This window comes from Astatotilapia calliptera, chromosome 11 (genome assembly GCF_900246225.1).
Source record: "Astatotilapia calliptera chromosome 11, fAstCal1.2, whole genome shotgun sequence".
Lineage (NCBI taxonomy): Eukaryota > Metazoa > Chordata > Actinopteri > Cichliformes > Cichlidae > Astatotilapia > Astatotilapia calliptera.
Window position 1 is genome coordinate 20089698 of NC_039312.1, and position 18853 is coordinate 20108550.

At 36.4% G+C, this 18853-nt stretch overlaps 1 protein-coding gene across 10 annotated transcripts; it reads right to left on the reverse strand.

The window, feature by feature from the left end:
* Nucleotides 1–72: 72 nt before the first annotated feature.
* On the reverse strand, nt 73–18789 carry otoa (otoancorin). Of its 10 annotated transcripts, XM_026184024.1 has the most exons (34): nt 18261–18323; nt 17358–17389; nt 16355–16398; nt 15863–15894; nt 13417–13422; nt 13303–13329; nt 12453–12527; nt 12229–12290; nt 11615–11636; nt 10177–10225; nt 9123–9264; nt 8771–8848; nt 8479–8672; nt 8267–8400; nt 7750–7868; nt 7532–7653; nt 7069–7174; nt 6726–6941; nt 6476–6646; nt 6210–6350; nt 5992–6041; nt 4683–4803; nt 4476–4594; nt 4244–4385; nt 3954–4147; nt 3520–3610; nt 3234–3354; nt 2827–3008; nt 2161–2310; nt 1944–2086; nt 1347–1483; nt 1125–1222; nt 538–691; nt 73–236 (listed from the first exon to the last, which is right to left on the reverse strand). In XM_026184024.1, exons 2-34 carry the CDS (start codon nt 17385–17387, stop codon nt 154–156), a joined length of 3555 nt encoding a protein of 1184 aa, XP_026039809.1. In that variant the 5' UTR covers nt 17388–17389; nt 18261–18323; the 3' UTR covers nt 73–153. The 10 variants fall into 10 exon arrangements, with proteins under 10 accessions (XP_026039809.1, XP_026039807.1, XP_026039811.1 ...); XM_026184022.1 differs by lacking the exons at nt 15863–15894; nt 16355–16398 and adding an exon at nt 18419–18789 and having other exon boundaries at nt 18261–18337; XM_026184026.1 differs by lacking the exon at nt 15863–15894 and having other exon boundaries at nt 18261–18294.
* Nucleotides 18790–18853: the final 64 nt, after the last annotated feature.

The window sequence follows — 18853 nt, forward strand, 5'->3', positions numbered from 1 at the left end:
CACAAACATGTATAGATTATCATAAAACATCAATCTGTGCAAACGTCTTCAACACTAAATAAACCTGAAGAATTGCTGAACTGTTGTTTATTTTTATTTTATTTTATTATTAATATAGGTCTGTAATTAGCTTAAGCAGATGGATGTGATGACTCACAGCAGGAGAAACCCAATGAGAAGCAAGAGAAGGGGCTTCATGAAGGCTGAGAGCCCCTCTGCACCCAGCGATGGAGCTCCTGGACATAGCAGTGAAATATAAAGATTTCTCAGTGATAATATTCAAAGGTCATTAAAACTAAAGTCTAATATTTACATATTGATATATAAATATATCATAATAATTGTTATTATATTGTTAATAAACAATTTAAGTCATATTTATGTTGAAAACACTCTGAAATTAGGTTTTTCAGAATAAGCCAAGCCTACATGGCAGCGTTTAATGGCAGGATGAAATTTAACTTGTTCCAAATACTTCAAAATATTTAGATGACGAAGAACGTGGGAATTAAATGCTGTGCAAATTTGTGTTTTTACCTGATTGAACAGCTCTTTGTGCCTGGTTACGAAAACCAGTTAGAGCCGTTTCAACTGTGTCAAGTTGATCATTATTCAACAGATTTCGCTGTTCAGTGGTCACCATTGCTGCATTGTCAGGCCCAAGGGCCTCCAGCTGAGCAGCAGAGAGTACCTGCAGGGAAAACAGGCATACAACATTTAATAAAATAAAAGTCCTGCATTTAAAATTTGTACTGACATATATTCACACACGTAGAACAAGCGAACTTTAATTTCAATGTTATTAGTGATGCATTTATCCTCTTCATAATGACAATATTTGTTGTCTTTCACTGTACCCTGTGAAAACCTTTATCTGCCTTATTGTAACTAATTACATTTTTATGATCTGCTTTGAAATGGAGTGAGCCTAATAAAAGTAAAACATAGTATACATTTGAGCTCAGTCCACCTGAGCTCAAATTTTCTCTTATAAAATATTGGTAAAAATATCAATTAAGGGTTTTTGTATGTAGGCCTATTTCGAGTGAATGTATTTGTTAAATCTGGCCTCTAGGTTTGGCTTCTAGCTTAAAAACAATAGTAGGAAATAAAAAGCTGCTTACAGCAAAATTGTTTGGAGGGATGAGTGGGATACACGTCCTGCTGACAAATGGAAAGACAGATGGGTCCAAAGAAGCCAGCTCCGATGCATCCAGCCCAGCTTAGGGACACAGATGAAAACATTACCAAAAGTGAAAGCTAATTTCTCTCCCAGGTGACACTTTACAGGTATTTCTATGAAATATTCCAATGGGGTTTTTTTTTGTTTGCAGATATTATCTTACCAAGTATGTTGCCCAAGTCTGCAACCTGTGGTTCTGTCCAGGTGCTGGGTTTCCCAAATGCAGCCACAGCTAGAGTTTTTAATTGCTGTAAAATCTGAAAGGAGCACTTAATACCATCCATCGAGCCCACAGCCCTCCTGTGACAAACACAAACTTTCACACATCGTGCAATTGTGACTCTGTATCATTGTGCAGCTCTTTAAAGTTAAAATAATCTTAGCATCACTACCTGTGAACGAGTCTACTCTAAAAAAAGGTTTGTTTATGCACCTGACCAGAAAGAAAGTATTTATGAACTATTTATGATCACTGCTTCAGAAATAAGAAGACATCACAGCTAAAAATAAAAAAAAAAGAAACTTTTAAAAAGTCTTGAATGAGTGGCAGAGGTTAAGATTTCTTTTATCTGCATATGACAGGATATCACTTGAATTTTCACTTCTCAAAAGTACTTTCACTACTGTTGCAGAGGTGGGAGGAGATGGGCTGTGGGCAGTCACGGATCATTAGATTAACAAAAAATAATCTGTGAAAATAAGAGCCTGGAAAAATGGGTGACTTAAATAAAATGAAAAGTGAGATGTGCGGTGGACAAACTTGAAGGCGCTGATGTTGAGCTGTTTGATCTCGCTGGAGCTCAGGCCACAGATGAGCCGGTTCAGTGATACCATCTCTGCAGCTCCCAGCTGCTGCGCTTTCAGATTGTTATATTTGGCAATTCCCCTCCACAACGACTCCATCTATTGGCACATGAGTCATGTCATGTGTGTAATCGATATAGCGGTGAGCATGCAATGCTGTTTCTATGCTTCACCTGTGATTGAGTCCACCCACAGCGGGAAATTCCCTCTACAATATCCATTGGCAAGGGGAGATTCTCCAGGTCAGAATTAGAAAAACCCTGATTTATACATTCAAGCTGTATGACCACGCCCTCGTTCATCTGTGACACGGGGCCAAAAGCCTAAAGAAATATACAGAAATATTCACACTAACACAAAATAACTAAATATAGGATTTCTACATACAGACCAGCAAATGCAACCTTAAGAAGTTACAGATTGCGTTTTAATTTTGACACCAGAAGAGTGCAGCGTTTTATTTGTTTGGATATTTACACAGACGTTATTCCTCTCTAACTTCCATTAAGCTGCGGAGCAAATTATACCTAGGTCAGTTTATCAGTTAAGACAAACAGGGATAATAACTGCTCAATTGGATCTTGGTTCAATAATATTAAAATATTGATATTCAAAATGTACACCTTAACTTTCATTAGTGAAGCTGTATTAATTATTATTAATTGTGGGAAAGTGGAAAAAAACTTTTATGTTCCACCTTGATTTACAATAACTTTTTATTACTGCGGCAATCTCACTGTGAGTCCCCGAATCAAAGCCAACTGTTCAAACTAGAAATGCTGGAAAGAAAAAACAGACTGGCGAATGAACGAAACCAAGATGACTGTGTCTCACTGTACCTCAGTAGCTTTTTTGCTGAGCACAGCCAGTTGATCTGCACTGTAGTTCGGGATTTCTCCAAGTATTTCTACAGTGGCCAGGAAAGTGCTGTTTGACATCTTATCCAGCTCTCCTGCTGACCAGTACACATTATCCATTCCCAGTTCTTGAATCAAATTCTCAGTGGGTTCTCTCAGGATCTCTACAGGTATAGACAATATAATCATAAGGCTTTTTAAAAACCACTTTAAATAAAATGTATTTTAATTCAAACTAAAAACTAAACTGTGGCAGAGATTCAAATAAAAAGTTACGCTGCTATTACCATGATCAGTGTTGCTCTTGCTGTTAGAGACACAAGAACTACAAAAAACAGAAATATAAAACTGAATTGTTGCAAAACAGATAAAGCACGCCTCCTTCTCACCCCTCTTTTTACGTGTTGCATTTGATCTAGTGGTTGTAAGAGCAAAGATTTTCTTTTTCAGGGCATCTGAAGGATCAGAGGACAGTGACTTTATGTAGCGAAAAACATCCTTCATCCAAGGCTAACGGAGATACAGAGAGGGACAACATCAAGAAAAACTGAAAATATATATCCATTTTTAATCACAAGCAGGAGAGTCACTTCTGAGTTCTGAGTGACTTAATAATGAACATGACAAAAACAAACACAAGATGAGCTGCATGTAATGGACAAGGCAGATACGCACTTTGTTGGGTAGAGCAGACGTGGCAACCTTATCACAAAGAAGAAGGGGACCGACTGATTCCACAGTGTCCTCGGTCCAATCAGAAGAATTTCTACAGATGTTTTAAAAAAGTACACAAGACTACTACTTTAGCTTTTTTGTTTGGCTCTATACAAAACATGTATGTATGTATGTATGTAAGCTGGATGTCACACACACAAAGCACACTGGCTTTGTTCCCCTTATTCACTCAAAAAGAAAGCATATATATATATATATATATATATATATATATATATATATATATATATATATATATATATATATATATATATATAACTTCATGTTATATTCAGTAAGAACCATAACTTTTCTGGAAGCTTTGTGCATCTTTTATATACAGTCTATGGTCCTTCTTTGTATTAACTTTAATGCTCATTAGGAGGGTGTCCTACCCAAAGGTCTGGTGAACCATCTTAATGATATCTGCCCTGTATTGTTGAGGAATATGTTTGCAGGAAGCCATCTCCTGGAAAGCGGAGTTGAGGACATCAGGGTTCATTAGACGCAGCTGGGAAGGCTGCAGCTCACATACGAGGGGCCCTAGCTTGGGCAGATCACCACCGGTGAGGCTGGATAAATCTGTCCCCTACAAAAACACAGCAGACATCTCTAACTGCTGTTGAACAAGCGGATCAATTTATCAGATAATACTTATTGTTACTATGTGTATCCTTGAGTGTACATTGGTTAGGCAGAACAGGGCTTTCTTGGTGAGTGCAGGACGAGACGGGGAATTAAGAGGCAAAGAGCTGATGTTGGCTTCTTCCATCTTGTCAAGGAAAATAGGACAGACAGAACTAGGCAAATCGTCCACATCTGAAGGGCTACGATAAAAGGAATGAGAAAACAGATTTCAACACAAACTTAAAAAAATCTAAACAAACTTTAAACTAGTAAATACACCATTTGCTTACAGCAGGTGAAGAAGCAAAGCTGAAGGAATCTTATCCAGTTCCTGTTCAGTGATGGTTTTGAAATAGTCTGCTCTCTTTTTCACCAAAGTTGCAAAAAGTTTTTTGGCAGCACATCCTGCCTAGAAACATGTTTGTTATAATAGTTATTCTGTGCGGACTGCACACACTATGTAAAGACAAGATGTTTATGTGTGAGTAAATACCTACCTGAACTTTGGAGAGCCACTCTGGAGACTCTGCCATGGCCAAAGCCATTTCCATTACACCGCTGTCAGGAGCTTCATTAATCATCTTACAGGTTATGCCCTGAAGGACCGAACGCATCTTCCTGTGTTAGACAACAATGTTTCAGATGAAGGAGCAACAAACACAGTAACAAGAACATGACAATAACTTAAGCACCAAAGAAAATTGTAAACCTGCATTAAAGGCTTTGGTAAAGATCACACGATAATCTTAAAGAGCTTCACAGAAACAACTAAATGAATAAAATTAAGTAGTAAGGAAATTTATGGTGCAGTGAATTCGATTTTATAGTAGTCTGCAGAAAAAAAAACATATCAGTACTGGGGGCTCTTGGTCTTAATGTGGTTGTACTTTGCATTCACACAGGTGCTCCAAGATATGATCAAATAAGTCACAAATGTAAGTGAAACACTTGCGTTTACATGGCAGAAAGTGAGGGCCAAAGAGCTGTAGACTAATGCGTTAATGAGCTAACTGTGCCAACACACTGATGCCGTGCAGCCCCACGCACAGGGCGATCCGCAATAACTCGTTAATGGAGATTTGCCGCAATAATGCAGTTATTTTAACAAGATTAACGCTGACAGCACTAATATGTATATATATATATATCTATATATATATATATATATATATATATATATATATATATATATATATATATATATATATATATGCATGTATATTCTATGAACCGTTTCTGTGTACAAATATTTGTCAGACTTTGCATAAACATAAAAACTTGGGTCTATTCTTATATTTGCAGTGACAATCTCAGCAGCATATTTGTACTATTTATAAGCTCTGCAATCTGTTCACGTGCATTACGCATTCAATGAAAAGCAATAACATTGACAGGTTGCTCTAAGGCAGTAATGTATTCTCTCTGTACTTGTAATCCTTCAAAAAGGTCAAAGGACTGCCAATAAAAATGATCCATGAGGGTGGCAGTGAGTCAATAGGCCAATTCAGGTGCTTCAGCAAGAACCTATATGGACAAGTTTAGACAGAGAGCTCTAAATCTTAAATGAATACAATGTTTTCTGTTACAGTTAAGTCATGTTACCACTTGTGGCAAATATCCAGGTATAGAGAAATATTTCTGAGATTTGCTGATGAATCAAGTAATAAAGTCAAGTGCTTTAAGCAAAAACTGTAGAAACGATTAGGTGAATAAATTCTTTGGATGCACTTTCTGTTTTTCTATTAGAAGGATTTTTTTTTGCCAAAAAGAGTTTCAGATATTTTGTCAGCAGCATACTTCTCTCACCTAAATTGAAGCTGTTTTAGGTCAGCCATCTTCTTTGCCAGGTATGCTGCCTGAGTAAGAACACACCACAAGTGGCACCATTTTTTGAGTAAAAAGAGAAAATCACAAAATCAGTCATATACTTACTACAGCAATGCATGGATGGTAACAGTAAATAAATTAGAAAACTCAACAAAATAATACAAAGAAGCTGCCTAAGGCATACTTAGCATCACTACCTGTGACCGAGTCCAAGTTTTGTTTGTCACTTGGTCCAAAGAGGTGACATTTGCATCGGCCAAAATGTTAATAGAAACGACGTTAAGTAACTGGGAAGACAACTTTGGCACCAGCGCAGGAGGATGCATTTCCTTAAGCATCTACAGGAAAACATTTAATTCTTTTAAGAATATGTTTAGAAATTAAATCAAAGAAAGAATACATACTTTTTGCTTAAGACGCAATGTATTTGGTGTGATGAAATGAAGAAACATGAAGAACTCACCCCTACCAGCATGGCCATTAGCTGTCCCCTGCTCAGTCGTTTGGAGATGTTCTTTAGGCCCTCTGGCTCATTCAGGACCTCTACAGCTTTTACCTGTTTCAGTATACAGTTTGGCAAACCTTCTGCAACGGGCTGAAGTTTCATCAGCTCCATCCCGGATATCTGTTTACACTGAGGCGGAACAGAATGAGGTAAGTATCAAGCAATGAGGACAGCTATCTGACACAAGCCGTCAGCTGAATCCACCCACTTTCTTTTCACCCAAATGTTTCTCGATAAGAGCATGCAGCTGGCTCCTTGTCCATCGGATGTTGGGTCCCAGATTTTTGAGAGCCTGTGTGAGACTGGTGGCAGGGATTGCAGCAATTTCTTTGGCAGACAATGCAGTAACAGTACTGCTTAAGTCTCGTATTATTTGAGCAGGGCTTGACAGTGACCTCAGAGAACTGAGAAGCCGTGTCTTCAGCTTGTGTTTTGGGAAGGATAAAAGAGAGAACGAGTAATTATGACACTATTGAGATTCAAGAAACAATTCAAATCTTTGATCAAAGAAGATAAATGTGAAAGTTTGGGTAAGCGTAAGTGAAAAATACCCCTTTGATTTGGGAGCTGTCACACTGGTCCAGTTGAGAGAGGAGTTTCCCACTGAAGTTAGCATTCAACTCTGGGGGATCATAATAGCAAGCCAGTGGGCCAAGTCTGTGGAGATTCAAATACCAGACAACGTAGTGATTATTTCAAATCCTTCACACATTTTTGTGTGAAACCTTGTGTTTCTTTCTGTCCCTATAAGATCTAAGATCAGAAACCTCAGTGATGTTGTGTTATTTTGGTATGTAGCGGGTAAAGTAAAACCACTCGGCAGTCTTTTAAAAAATGACATGACATGTTATGTACAACTAGATCCTTTTCCTGAAATGCTTCTTATCACTTCTTTCACAGCAGACATGTTAGAGCAAAAAAGAAGAAGACTCTGGGCTTTCCCCATAGTGACAAATCAATATTTTTACTGTTAACACCTGCACCTGCTAATGTACATCAATAATGTATACACACTTTTCCACATGTTCTGGAAACTCCTGTGAACTGAAGCACTCTTGGATTCTATGGAGCAACTTCTTACTCAGAGTGGGGTTCATCGTGGTTTTGAACTTAGCTGAAGAGAAAAACTTGCATAGCTAGAAGACAAAGCAAAGCAGACCAACCAGGAAAAAATTATAACCTTGTTGTTTTTTTCTCTTCCATGTCTTATTTCTTCTTTATCCTTCTCTTACCTCTACTTTAGAAGAATAATTAACATCACTTGGTGGTAAATAGGACAGGTAGGGTCCCAAAATAGTCAGTGCTTCCAAATTCAGCCATTCCAGTGAAGGGGAGCAGATATCCACATGCTCTATTAATAAATCAAGGTTTTACAATGCACATTTATACTTATCAGAAGTGCAACGAGAGAAATGAGGTAGAAAACAAGGCATCTTAATTGCCTCTTAAAATGTATTTGCGAGACTGTGGTGTGTTGGTGGATCTGTCTGTATGGTCATTTAAATTTTACTAAATTGAAACAGAAATTGTTCAAATGGGATAAAACTACAAATTAAGGTTTAACATAGATCAGAGTCAGGGTTTTGCAGGTTCTGGGTATAATGGAAGTCCCAACGTAAGTAACATGAGTCAATTTACAGTTTTTCTCACATAAAAAATGCCATCAAACTGTAATAGCCTCTGAAGTTATGCTAACAGAACTGTATGTGTGTACATAGATTTTATCAATTGATTTCTGACTTTTCTTACTTAATGTTGCGTAAACCCATGGCTTTATTGAACAGTTGAAGTAGTTTTGGGTGATCTGATCTTTCGCCCATTCAGCCACACGAGTCCTTTGACCAGGAGGTATGCGATCATACATACTCTTCAACATGTCCATCCTGGAAACAACACCAGGTTTATTTATAGGAAAGGTTATGAAAAAGCCAGATAATATTATTCCATAAAAGCATACTCACATGTTTTTTAGCTTTGGGATATCTACGTTCATCAGAAGTTTTGTTTTTAGGAAGGGCATAAGCCCCGCCATGGGTGTAACAGCCCACATCAGTTTTCTGTAGTCATTTGAGTCCATGCTGTTTTTATCCTGTGTGGTCAAAGTTGCCCAGGAAAGAGGGGCTGCAAACGCTTGCATATAACATCCAGAATCCTCCTAGGAGAAAAGGATAGATGGCAGACATGATAAGACTGTTAAAAAACAGTAACAATTTATCCATTGCATTTATTTTTTGGGGGGAGGGTTTCCCTTGCCTTTGATATGCCACCAGAATAGTTTCTCATCACCTCAATCATGCCTGGAAGATTGCTGCAATTCCACATCTGGTTAGTCTATTAACAGACAGACAGAAAAAACATTAACGGTCAGAACTGCACAACAAAAAATTCATACTGACTATTAATAAGACAATAAGCGCTGCTTTAAATAATCAGTGACTTTAATGACTAACCTGGTACTCATAAAAAAATGAATTACATGTTTCAGTTAATACAGAGTGCATCAAAAAGAATCATCCGATTTCAAAAGGCTATATTTTTTAAGGAAATGGAGATAGATTATACAGTATGTGTGATTATGGGTGTATGGATGTTTATATTTTCAAACCATTTTTTGTGAAATATCCACGGGGAGTTGACCAAATGACTTCATGTTTGTTCCTGTAGTGACTGAGGTCAGGAGATGACGAAAAGTGGAAAGGAGGGCGTTCGACTGGTTAGCATCTCTGTTCTGCACAGAACCACTAAGGCTAATGAGAGAGCAAATAAAAGCTGATGAGAATAAATGTTTTCACATATGAAATATACCAAATATCCTTTGATTAACTAGACACATTTGACCAGGCAAAACCATATTCTTAAGATGGAGTTAAATACCAATGTCATAGCTTATCAATAAGTTATTTACTAACATTTTGCAGCAAAAAGCAAAAGCAAATCTTTTCTTTACACTTATTTATGAAAATACTGGCAACCACCAGTGTTACCCCTCAGCCTCCTCGTAGACACATGTATGGTACCAATTTTAAAATCTTATGTCACCTTGTTCTGAAGTTCACTAGCTGGGACCGAATCCTCATTTTTAGGTTTAACGGCAGATAAGCGTTGAAGGAGTATGTCTCCAAGTTTTAGACTAGTTGGTTAGTTACATTTCTTTTCCTTGTTTATGCACAAAATTGATAAAGAATAACTTGAGGGACAAAAAAGACAAGAGAACTAAATTATTCCCAATTATCACGTTCAAAAGACTTACAGAAAACTTACTCTGACCTCGGGGTCGAGATCACTCAGATTCAAACTTGTCCAAGATTTATAGTAGATGCACCTATGGTATCAGTTTAAAAATCCCACATTGCCTCGTTCTTGAGTTATTGCATTCACAACATTTTCAGAAAACTTGACCTCTGGCCTTTGACCTTTAAGTCGAGGTCACTGAGATTTGAGCTTGTCCGCAATTTTTAGTAGATGCATCTATGGTATCAATTTGAAAATCTACGGTGACTTTTTTCTTGAGTTATGGAAATCACAAAGAGTTTCAGTGGGGTGACGACAAAAAGTGGATAAGCATAAAGAAAAATATTACACAACAGTCCAAATAAGTGTGATAACTGAAGTGACCACTTGATTCTTCAGGACAGCAACAAAATACAAAAACGAATTACCTGGAGTTGAAGACACTGTTGACCTGCATCAAATTAGGCTCTGGGTATCCTGTAAAATCAAACCATTTGCCACATATCAGTTGTGGCTCATATTACAGAATGTGGTCAGGGTACTCACACTCTCACACTGACGCCAATTCAGCATGGTGACTGGAGTTACATTACAATTACTCCAACAAAACATTTTAAGGTTCAGCTTCAGTACACCCTGTGTCAGTTCCAAGATTTTATACATGTTAATTTTTTAATGAAGCTATTCATTTTGCAGAGGAATTCACTCCTGGGACTGGCAACTATGTTGAACGTACAGTGGTCCCTCGCTATAATGCGGTTCACTTTTCGCGGATCTTTTTTTGGCATGATTTTTTGTTGTTTACAGCGCTTTGTGTTCTGCGTCCTGGTCGGCTGTAGACCATTGTCAATCAATCTCCTCCGTGCCGTGTCCCCTGTACAGTACAGAATGTGTTCAGCTTGTCAAATTTATATAAATCTTCTATCTCTAGCAGTGTGACTGTGAAGTGCTGTACTGTATGTTTGTAAGTTTTCTCCCTCACAAACACAACAATGCTGACGAAACGTTTTTTTCACTATCAAAGGTACCTGCGCTAGCACCCAAAAGGCAGAGGACGATGCTAACCATCGCACAAAAGGTTAGCCTTCTAGACATGCTAAAGGAAGGTGGAAGTTAGCGTATTTTTCAGACCATAAGGCACCACAGTATGAGACGCATTAAGCAACAAAATAGTCAGATCAGTCAAACTTTACTCAACTCATTCTTCTTTCTTCCTCAACGTCCATATCATTGATTTGTTAACCTTGAATTCTCTCACTGAGGCTCTATTCCCATGTTCTGGACCTGAAAACAGGGTTTGATCTTTGGTTTCATTATATAATACTGGACTTATTTTTCTACGAAGGCTTAAACTGTGAGGGTCTTTAAACAAGAGAGAAAAGTGTGAAAATCTTCGAGCCTGTCTGAGAAAACTGTATAAAGTGTGTAGTGAGGGGTTTTAATGTAAAAAATAAAGTTGGGATTTCACAGATCGCGGGTTATTTTTAGAACGTACATCTCACGATAAACGAGGGACCACTGTATTACACTTGTGAACAATGTTTTTCACAGAAGAATGATCGGTTTGCTGGTTCGATTCCAGTCGGAGACACGAATCCCTTTTTGGGGGTTGCGTCAGTAAGGGCAGCTGAAGCACCAGGCTGGTAGGACTTATCCTCTTAATTCCTATGGAAGCAGTAAGGGTGTACTTTTGTAATTAATGTGTCATGCGTTGCTGTACATATGAGGTTGTGTTTGCCTAACTTAAAGACTCTTTAATGAACAGATTATTTTTATTACGCAGTGATGTATAAAAATGTGAAAGAGGGTGTACTTTACACACATACACATTCTTCTCTTTAAAAAGTGTATTGAAAGTTTTCTTACCTCTATAGTAGCACTTCTTCATCTGATGAAGAAAAAAAATAAAATAAAATCACTGGCCCCAAACTGAATATGAACACATTTTATTCGTTTTGATGCTTTGTTTAATGCATGACTCTATGATTCAATTGTCACTATGTAAATGCCAGTGTTTCACCCGCTCCATTAAAGGCTTTACTGGGGAAAAGCTGATGGGAGGTTGACGAAACCTCAGCCCTCAGAATGTTGATATACGCACTTTTCTTAATGCTCTTTTCTTTAAAGGCTTACAGACACACAAACACTCATTTATTAGCACACTAAAAAATACATGCAAAAAAAAAAAATACACATGAAGCCTCCTACTAATGTAAGAAAGATCTCTAAGAAGACAGCGTAAAGGCTCTTTCACTTTTTTTTATCTTAGTTTTGGCTGCATTTATACCTTATTTTTTTTACCGTGATTATTTATTTATTTTGGGATTTAAGAAAATGTTTTCTTTATAAAAAATATTCAATATCGGATTACTCGATAAACTGATGAGAATACTTAATTATTTAATAATCGACAGCTGCAGCCCTACTCTTAAGCCTGAAAAATAAATTTCTACTGACGTGAAATTCAGAAAACACCTTACCAGTTTTTCAGTCACTTTTTCTAACTCAGCTTTTTCTTGAGGCCCCATATGTGGAAGTTGAGCTAGGCAGACACGTAAAGGTTTGTATTAATGAACACACACTTTTAATAGCATTCATACATGTATGTTTATGTGCCTATGAGAACACATATTTACATTAACAAACATATAGTATAAAAAAGGGGTAAAACGGGTATACTGAGTGTGATGTTTTTGGAGCTTACCGAAAACTGCAGAGGCCAAGATGAGCAGAACCAAACAGGCTCCTCCCTTCGGAGCCATGTGGATAGGCTGTGCGTCTGTTCGACAGGATGGTATTACATAATGTGTTAACATGAACACAAATGACATGTTTGGCACAGATCTTCTTTCTTGGGCTTTAATTTCACTTCTAGTTGCATGCAGTTAATCCTCATTGGTCTTCACTTGTTGTTGAAACTGTCTCTATGTGAGCCACCTCCAGTTTTGTGATATACTTCCTCCAGTGAGGATTTATGATCACACTTTCCTAGTAACCGTGTGAGCTATTCATCCTTTGGGAATCTCTGAGGACTTTGGAGGATAACTTGCAGTGAAAAACAGGTTTGGTAATGCACGCAATGTACTGTGGAACAATATTTTAGCACCACGTTGTTGTCTTCTCTTCTTTTGTCCTATCATTTTTACCTTTTTTTAATGTATTTGGTTCACATTCATTAGGATTTCCCTTCACCAACATTTGTATACTGTTATGTTGAATTCACTGTTTACTTTACAGAGATTTTTCTTCTCATTTAAATATTTCAGCAGATTATGAATAATAAAGAATGAAAAGAGTATTAGAACAAAAATGAGTGTTTTAACCACGCAGTCTCAACAGTGTGTATGTAAGAGCAGGATTTAGAGCATATCTGTCCTCTTTACTATTATATCATCTATTAGCGAGAAAAACAAAACATTAAAATATAAATGTTCATCTGTGCCAGATCTGTAAAGGTTTACAGTTAAATTTAAATAATAGTATTACAAGAACTGAGAAAGAAAAAAAATAATAACTTTTGCAACTTATGAATATATAAATTAGTTGTTACTTACAGATTACCAGTCTTCTCCTTGGTAGATCTGAGAAAAAACAGGATGCATAAGCATAAGAGTGTTCGTCCTCTGTGCCTGTACTTCGTGACTAATGTGATCTGGGAGGATGTCCACCTGTAACTGACACAGTCAAAGCAGGGGGACGGCATTAATACAGCACTGTGTGTGTGTGTGTGTGTGTGTGTGTGTGTATTTGCTTTTTTTAACAATCAAAATAAGTTTCACGTTGAATTCACAAAATTTCTGATTCTTCAGGCAAAACCTCAGTAATAAGTCAAAACAGTTTTGTCTTTACTCATTGCTAACACCGCTGAGTATTCATTATTACATTCATGTAACTCAGATTTTTCCAATCAATCATGTGTGTATTGCAGTTCTAGAAAAAATAAGAAAACATTAAGCAAAATTAGAACTGTCACCCCACAGTTACTACCTCCTAACTATTTTACAACGTGCTACGGCGTGTCTGGTGCGATTAAGCTCTTAAGTTCCTCCAATCACACAAGAAAAAGAAACATCAACTTTCACATTTTATATATACACAGTATATCTCATAATTAAATCCTATATCACAGCAAAGCATCTAATAGACATGCTGGTCCACCATGTCCATTTCACGCTTTGCCTATTCTAAGTGTGAAATGGACACACATGCAGAAATTGCAGTACCAGCAGGGGGAGATACTATATTCAAAGCCAAGAAGTCGCTGGCGAGCAAGGAAGGTATGAATCTAGGGTCCTTGAACAATTAAGCTAGGCTACTAGTATGTATTTACATGTAACTGTTGGTAATGTCTATTTAAACACTTTTCTGTGATATTTTCATGTTCAAAATAAAATATCTCTCTCTGCTGGTACTGCAGCTTACTGAAACTTACTACAACTTTTGCATGTGTGTCTATTATTGTTTACTTTGCCATTATATTGAGTTGCATAGTTATTATCAAGTATGAATCAAACAAACATCGTGCTACAGAAGAAAAACCTTGAAAGAGGACACTTCAATGGGTAAATTGTGAAGTGACATATAAATCTGGTCTTATAAAATTCTGTTATTTGTTTGCATAAACTATATAGAAAACCGTATGTGGACAAAATCAAGCATTTAAACACTCTGCTTTAACAAACATTTGTTTAAGAATGGGTAATTAAAAAGAGCTCATTGAATTTGTGTGTGGCATTATAATACAATGCCAACATTACAACAAGTTTGCGAAATTTTCTCTCTCCTAGATACTCCTCGATTAACGATATGTGAAATTGCAAAGTGGAAGCATTTAGGAACCACAGTAGCTCAACCATAAAGAAGCAAAGTTGCTGCTGAGGTGGCTTAAAGTTTCAGAGCAGGGCTAACAAGTGCGTGCCTATTGCCTAACTGCAGACCTCCAAACCTCCTCTGGAATAAGTCTAATGTGTGAGTGGTCCAGGAGCTTTGATCATATCATGTATGGGCATGTATGTATATCATGTAATTCTCATCTGCTGTGCACGTATACTAGTTAAATTACATTAGTAGCAAGTGTCAACAAAAATTAAGTGCTGTAATTGCGTATAAGGTCTGGTGAAGAGAACATTAATTCACCTAAAAGTTATGAATAAAATCATTCACAAATCATTAATAAAAGTAATAATTGGTAACTCTGAAGCTGTTATTCTAATAAATTCAGTGAAGCACAATGTTTATTTAGAGTTTATGTCATGATAATATCTCAGTTAAATTGTATTTAAGATAAACATACCACAGCTCATATACAAGTATTATTCATATAAAAGTGTGAAGTCAAAACAAAAAAAGACTATTTACATTTTCCAGGGCAAAAGCACATAAATATTAAACAACTGCCACTGGTGGGTAAGGCTACTATTAAAAAAACAGTAAATAGCTCACCCATCGTACTATTAAGTAATTAAAATATCTGACAGGACACTAGAGCAATAATATTTTTTAAGATTGATCATAATATCTAGAGCACTGAGCACTGTGCAGTTGCCTCACTAGTTCCTAACAAGCAGTATTCAAAGAAGTCCATGTAGCTGAGCTTAAATAGCTCAAATGGGATTAAAGCAAATCACACATGGGGCACAATTAAATCCTTGTCTCTTTACAATAATACATCAGATGGACATCCTTTTCTCGTTAAAATATAATTACACTATTACCTAACTGTTATGTTAAAATCAATAAAGAAATTAAATTGAATTCCTTCTTAACTCTTCTTCAAATTAGACCAAACTAGAAACGGAAATAGACATCAAAATAAAAACACACCCCAACCAAGTAATCGCACTCATGTCAGTTTAAGTCTGGTCAAGTGTTAAGCTCAAATTTTTTAATTTAACATTTACTAATATTAAATACTTACTTACTAATATTTCCAAACATAACATAAGCTAAATGAGCTAATAGTTACGGGTTAGCAAATGTTTACTCATTAGCCTACTATTACCATTAGCCGTTTTCCACATACACCTAAAAAGACTGAAATGGTTACAAGAACAATAAAGAACTTATACGGATGTTTTTATTTCATGTGTATTCAGCTCACATTGATCCATTTACCTTCACTATTTCTGTGCCACCAGCTCCTTGCCCTATGTTAAAACAAATTTCTGTTAACTTAGCTAAGTAAGCTAACGAGCTATCTTTTACTTATTAGCCTATTGTTACACATCAAAAAATGCCTGTAAAGATTATAGGAAGGTGAAAAAAGTTAATAATGCAAATATTCTTGCTTAATGTCTTTTACCTTCAGCTGTCCAACTTTTTTCTGCTTATGGCTGCCGAATTAATTCTTTACTTTGCTTGTTTTTTTTAAGTTAGCTAATATTACCTTTATTTATTAGCTTACTGTTACTGGCAGTACCATTCAAACAATAGAAAATCTGTCTATAAAGATTTAAATAATCACAGAGAATAGTTGCCAAAAAGAAAAGAAGCACCAGATAAATGCAGTAAGTTGGCCTATACTTTTTTACCTTCTGTAATTTTTTGGTTTAGCCAAGTCGATCCTATTTTCACTGTAAAAGGATTATCATAAACTGGCCCGCCTACCTGGAAAGAGTTTCTGTCCACCTCCAATGCACATGGAACTTACACTGTGAAGGAGGAAAAAGTGATTCTTTAAATTTAAAAATGGTTTAGGTGTCTGTGTTTGATTCCTAATATCCACGACCCCTTGCTTAACCAAAGGTTTACATTAATTATATTAGTGGTATTAGTGCTTTCTTTCTGCTTTCTAGTCTAATAAACAACCAAATAACTAAAATTAAACTAATTTAAACTTATGCTACAGCTGTAAAATTTAGTTAGTTAGGCATCTAAAGATACTTGTATTTAAACACTTATTTTTTGAAAAATGTTATTATGTTATTGTTAGGCAGGTTGTGCTAGATCTGTGTATTCTGCTAACAACTATATGACAAGCTTATCTTAAATTGTCTTCAAGGGTTAGACTGATAAATAATTCCTGTATATCAGCCAGGTTAACCAATAATTTGCATTTTCTTGTCAGTATGGCTTTCTAGAGTGTGGATCGTGGCTTTAAAAAACATTTTATTGTGTAATTTATATAAATACTTGTGGTGACGTGACAAAATATTTAATACCACTCAAGGTATATCAAGGTAATTATACATTTAAGGATTTTGATTAATAAATAAGCATAAAACCCTTTAGGACCCTTGTCCACAAACTGGACAATGGAGCAACTGAAGCAGCATCATTGTTCCAAAAAACATAGTCCATAAATTTTTTTTATCAATATAGAGAAAACATAGGTGAAGTTGTTGGAAGTGTTTTAGTTTGTCTCGCTGTTTCCTTCCATTTTGGGGAGAATAGTTTCTTCAAGGTTTGGGTTTGAGAAGTGATCTGAAAAAGTCCAACAAAAGAGAGAAATTGTAAAAAAAAAAACGTGGCAGACTTTAAATATGTATTTATATTTATTCACTAACTAAACACTGGGCAAAAGGATGAATGTGAAAATAAATAATAGTGACCAACTGGCCATTTTTGGTGTTGATGCACACTGCACACAACTCACCTGCAGCAAACTCACGAATGTCAGCTGGCTGTTTGTGAAGCACATCCCTGTGAGGAGAGGTGGCAAATGACAAATTATTGCTCAAGTAGACTTGAGTGATGGTGCTTTAAGCTTTGGGCTGTTTGGAGGCCTTTTAAAATTATTCTTTGGACTTGGGCTCATTGTCAGTCCATCAAAAGAATGGTTATTTTAAGTTTGTTTGTTTGTTTATTTGTTAGTTGCAAAAGGCAGACAATATCTAAAGTAGAGCTCTGGGATGTCCTAAAGAAGCCTCGAAAAACTATTCCTGAATACTACTTAACAAAATTACAAGAAAACTTTTGTAAAATCGTTTGTACTTTGCTCCATACTGTATCCACATGCATGTTTAAATAAATCACTGCACATATTTCCCATTTATTGCTCGGATATTAGATTAAATATTCCAGAATTATTGAATTATTTTTTTATTTTTTGAGGCTGTTAAAACCTTTTTTGGCAGCTCCAAAATCAATTTAAGCAGGGAAAACTCAGATTTTAATACTGAGGTTGTAACATGTGTTAAAAATATGATACAGAGACTAAGCTTGAATAGCAGAAACCATATTGCAGTACATATATTGGTGTAAATCCTTTTCAGGGTATACATATATTGTATTATTATATTGTAAAATACATTGTAATCTTTCATACATTTCTTTGAAAGGGTAGCTGGTTCCACTGAATGTACAGAGGTTATTAATATAATATGTTATACACAGTGAAAATACAATGAAAGTTTGCATATTACCCTAGAAATGTAACATTTGCTGTAAGATAAATAAATACAAACAAAATTAAACTTAAAGCAGACAGTGTTAAGTTCAACAATAAAACATCACAAACATTTTTCCCCATTCAGCATGTATTTTTGTGATATTAATGTGAACTTGAGCAGACCTTAGAAAGTCGCCTATGAGTACGTCTACTTCGGGATGCGACCTCAAATACCTCTCGTTGTCGATTCTCGTCTTGATCTGAGTCAATGCGAAAAGCATTTCAGGACATAGCTTACAAATAAAGGTGGTATTTTAGCGTTGAGAAATGCAACACGTTACCTTAAACTGTCGCAGTTTCTCTTGCTGCTCAGCGTTTAGTACAGAGACGTCTAGCTTGGTCACACCGCCTGTCTCAGCCATCATTTCTCTAAGAAAATGCTATATTTCTGTCAAAGTGCGAACCCTGCAGTGTTCACTGACTGCAAATCTACAGCGAACCCTGAAGTCACGATAAGCACGAGTCAACCGTTGCTAACACAGTGGTTTGGCAGTAACGGTTGCTATGGAAACGAAGTACCGTACACAATGAACGGCAGTGTCCGCGAGGTGGCGGCATACGTCAATACCACGTTTGAGCCGTTGCTGTGCAAAAAAGTGATTGACTACTAAATAACGATTTAATTCTCTCTCTCGCTTTTGAAATCTGTGATCTATTTGCTTAAATAGGCTGCAGTAAACATGATCTACAAAGGGGTTATATATTAAACGAAGAAA

Coding starts and splice junctions, on each gene's coding strand:
- otoa (XM_026184022.1), bottom strand. CDS start 18,502: ATGATGGCTGAGACAGGCGGTGTGACCAAGCTAGACGTCTCTGTACTA. Junction 4,595..4,682: donor AGTGGCTCTCCAAAGTTCAG/GTAGGTATTTAC, acceptor ACATGTTTCTAG/GCAGGATGTGCTGCCAAAAA. Junction 2,311..2,826: donor TCAGCAAAAAAGCTACTGAG/GTACAGTGAGAC, acceptor ATATTTCTTTAG/GCTTTTGGCCCCGTGTCACA.